We start from the raw sequence: 3,100 nt of genomic DNA, 5'->3' as shown, positions 1-3,100 counted from the left end.
GGAAGGGATGAGGGAGGGGAGGAGGGCGGGCGAAATCAGGCCAAAAGGGTTAAGTGGGACGATGAGGCTGCGGGAGGAGGAGAGGAGGAGGAGGAGGGGGAGGAGGGGGAAATGCGCCAGTCTGGGACGGAGAACGAGGACGAGGAGGAGGGACAGGGAGAGGAGGACGACGACGAGGAGGGCGAAGGAGAAGAAGATGATGATGATGACGTGGAGATGTCCGGCATGTAAGTAGCAGGCAAGTTACTGTAATTAACCCTTACGCCTGAAATCCGGACAAAGTCAAGATAGATAGGTAGATGTACATGTACATGTAGATCCCTTTCCTTCTTCCCGTGTAGAAAACGATATACATACATTCCTACCTACCTATATCCACTCTACGCCTTACGCTGCTTCCATCACTACTACCCCTCACCACGCAAAGGGGAAAAGCTATATATATATATCCCCCCGATATCCGTACAAAACACGTAAATCAACCAAGGAAGGAAGAAAGAAAGGAAGAAACGAAAAAAGCAGAGCGTTGAAAATAGTATATATATATATATATATATATATACATCGGAGCAAGCATACATACCGCATACCACACACCACATACAACCAATAATAAAACGAGGCGCGCGATGAGAAGACAATAATAATAATAAAAAAAAAGACAAAACCAAGCAAGAGGGTGAGGGTGGGGGTGAGAGTGAAAGAAAAAAAATATGAAAATCATAGATTGACTAAGCTCAACTTAAAAGACACCGCATATTGCATATTTTAAGACACATTATTTATTATATTAACAGCTAGCTAGCTCCTAAAGGAACTAACTAGCGGTGCGCAGATGTAAAGACAGAGATAACAAGGGAAGACAAAACCGAGGCGGAAAGGACATCAGACGTGACGAACCAAAGTAACAACTACTACTCCGGAGAGAAAACGGGAAAACAGAAGCCAGGACAGGACAACAAGACACAACAACAAAGTGACCAGTTACCAGAACGCCGCAGCTCAAATCACTAGCGAAATCGAGAAAGAAAGGGGCCACCCAACCCGTCCAACACGTTGCTGTAGAATCCCAATCCCCGAATCCCAATCCCCGAATCCCAATCCCAAATCCCAAATCCAAAAAGTAACTCCTCAAACGAAAAAATAAAACAATTAAAGAAACAATGGAGCACACGGGGCCAGATACATAAAATTGAATATAAATATTCACGCAAACCTGATAAAAGGGAAATTATGTGTGTATGTATACGACACACATTTACACACTTTCCCTGCTATGAAAACAAACCTTTTTAGAAAAAGGAAAGAAAGTAACTCCCCAAATCACTCCATCACTCCATCTCCTTTAGCCTCCGCCTCAGCTTCATCCGCCGCACTCCCGCTCTCCCAAATCTCTATCTCTATCTCGTTGTTGGTGGGTAACGACGACGACGATGCAAGAGAACAGGTAGGAGTGAGGTTTTTGGCGGTGCTGGTGGAAGGCATTTGTGGAGCCGTACTGGATATCAATGCGGAGATGGCGGCGTGGCTGGCTAGAGTGGGATTGCCTGGTTTTGGTTGAGGTTGTTGGTGATGATGGTGATGAGGGTAGGGGCTGTGGGGGGAGGAGTTATGAGCTGATGGGGGAAGGCGTTGAGATTGCGACTCTGGATCCGACTCTGAGAGTTTCTCGTCTTGAAATTGACAATTTTCTTCCTGGCCGGTTGGTGGTGGGAGGGGGATCGCTGCTGGGTCGATAGTGTTGAGTACGCATGCATTCTCACTTCCATTTCCGTCCTGCTCTTCCTCATCTGTTTCCTCAGACACAGCCACGAACCGCGTAACATCCAGCTCGCCCAGCGCTGAGCGCGGACGCGGTTCATCCGTCATTTCCACATTCCGCCCCTCCACGCCATCTACGGTGGCGGCGGCGGCGCCAGAAAGAGAAGCAGCAGCAGCAGCCGCAGCAGCAGAAGGAGCGACTGTCACCCCTGCGTCATCAACAGCCGCATCCTGCTCCCCCGCAAAGTCCAGGGGCGGAGGCGGAATATTTTCCTTCCCGCGATCGTCTACATTTCGCAGTTTATCCTCATCGTCACTAATATCCAGCACGCATGTTGAGTGTTCCATGAGATTCGCCATCTCATCCTGCTCGGTATCGGTGTAGATCTCAAAGTCCCAGACTTTGGGGTGATTGCGGTTGACGCGACTACTGTTGCTGCTGTTGCTGTTGATAATATTAATATTGACATTAGTATCCAGGGGTGAGGGTTTAGCGCTCTGCAACGTCCGTGTCTGCGGTTTGGTGCTGTGCGTGCTGAGAGCCCTGGTATTGAGCGAATTGAGGGTTCCATGGAGGGCATCAGCGATGGAAAAGGGAGCGCGTGACGCGACACGAGTTTTGGTAAATGAAAGCGGATCAATGCGGGTGTATGAGCCGATACTGCGGCGGGAGAAGGCCTTAGCGGGTTTGGATTTCGGAGAGCGCCCTGCTGGGGCACGGAGCGGAGCTGAGTTGGGAAGGGAAGAAGCCCTGTTGATTTGAGAGAGTGGTGTTTGGAGATGCTTCTGGTTCTTCGCAAGGCTGGGTTTCGGGGGGGCGACGAAGACGAACTTGGCCGCAGAGCCTGGAGCGGTTTTGGAGACGTCCTCATCACCAGTGCCTCTGGCCCTTTTCGCACTTGGAGTGTTGAAAGCAGACGGATCTACGTTTTCCGTGTCGGACAGGTCAGATGTGTCTAGACGGCGTTTGAGATAAGGGGTTGGAATTCCTATCGAGCGCGGGAATCGTCAGTGGCTATGGACGTGTTTTTTGGTTGGTTGGAATATATTTTGATCTACAACTATAGATAAGAAAGCACCTCTAACTGACCATTCTGTTGGTTTTTCGCGCTCTGCAGAAAACGCAGCCGTGAGGGGTCAATGACTCCAAATGGCTGCCGCGCAGGGGGGGAAACGGGCTGGGTGAGAGCCATATCAAGTACGAAATTGTATATATATATATATATATATATATATATTGCTGATGTGCTGCTAGAAGGGGGTGCGCAAAGGTCGTCTTCTGTGGGCGAAACAAGCTGGGTATGACGGTGAAAATCAACGCAATGGTCTCCTGGAGAGT

The 3,100-nt window shown here is 49.3% G+C and overlaps 1 protein-coding gene across 1 annotated transcript; it reads right to left on the bottom strand.

Moving 5' to 3' along the window:
* Positions 1-1,323: 1,323 nt before the first annotated feature.
* HCAG_00421 (predicted protein) lies at positions 1,324-2,954 on the bottom strand (the record flags this gene model as incomplete). Its single annotated transcript, XM_001543325.1, has 2 exons — positions 1,324-2,684; positions 2,852-2,954. The coding sequence occupies 2 exons, from the start codon at positions 2,952-2,954 to the stop codon at positions 1,324-1,326; spliced, it is 1,464 nt and encodes a 487-aa protein (XP_001543375.1).
* Positions 2,955-3,100: the final 146 nt, after the last annotated feature.

This window comes from Histoplasma capsulatum, genomic scaffold (assembly GCF_000149585.1).
Source record: "Histoplasma capsulatum NAm1 scaffold_1 genomic scaffold, whole genome shotgun sequence".
Taxonomy (NCBI): Eukaryota; Fungi; Ascomycota; class Eurotiomycetes; order Onygenales; family Ajellomycetaceae; genus Histoplasma; species Histoplasma mississippiense.
The sequence above is the reverse complement of the archived record's forward strand: the minus strand, read 5'-3'. Positions and strand labels throughout refer to the sequence as shown.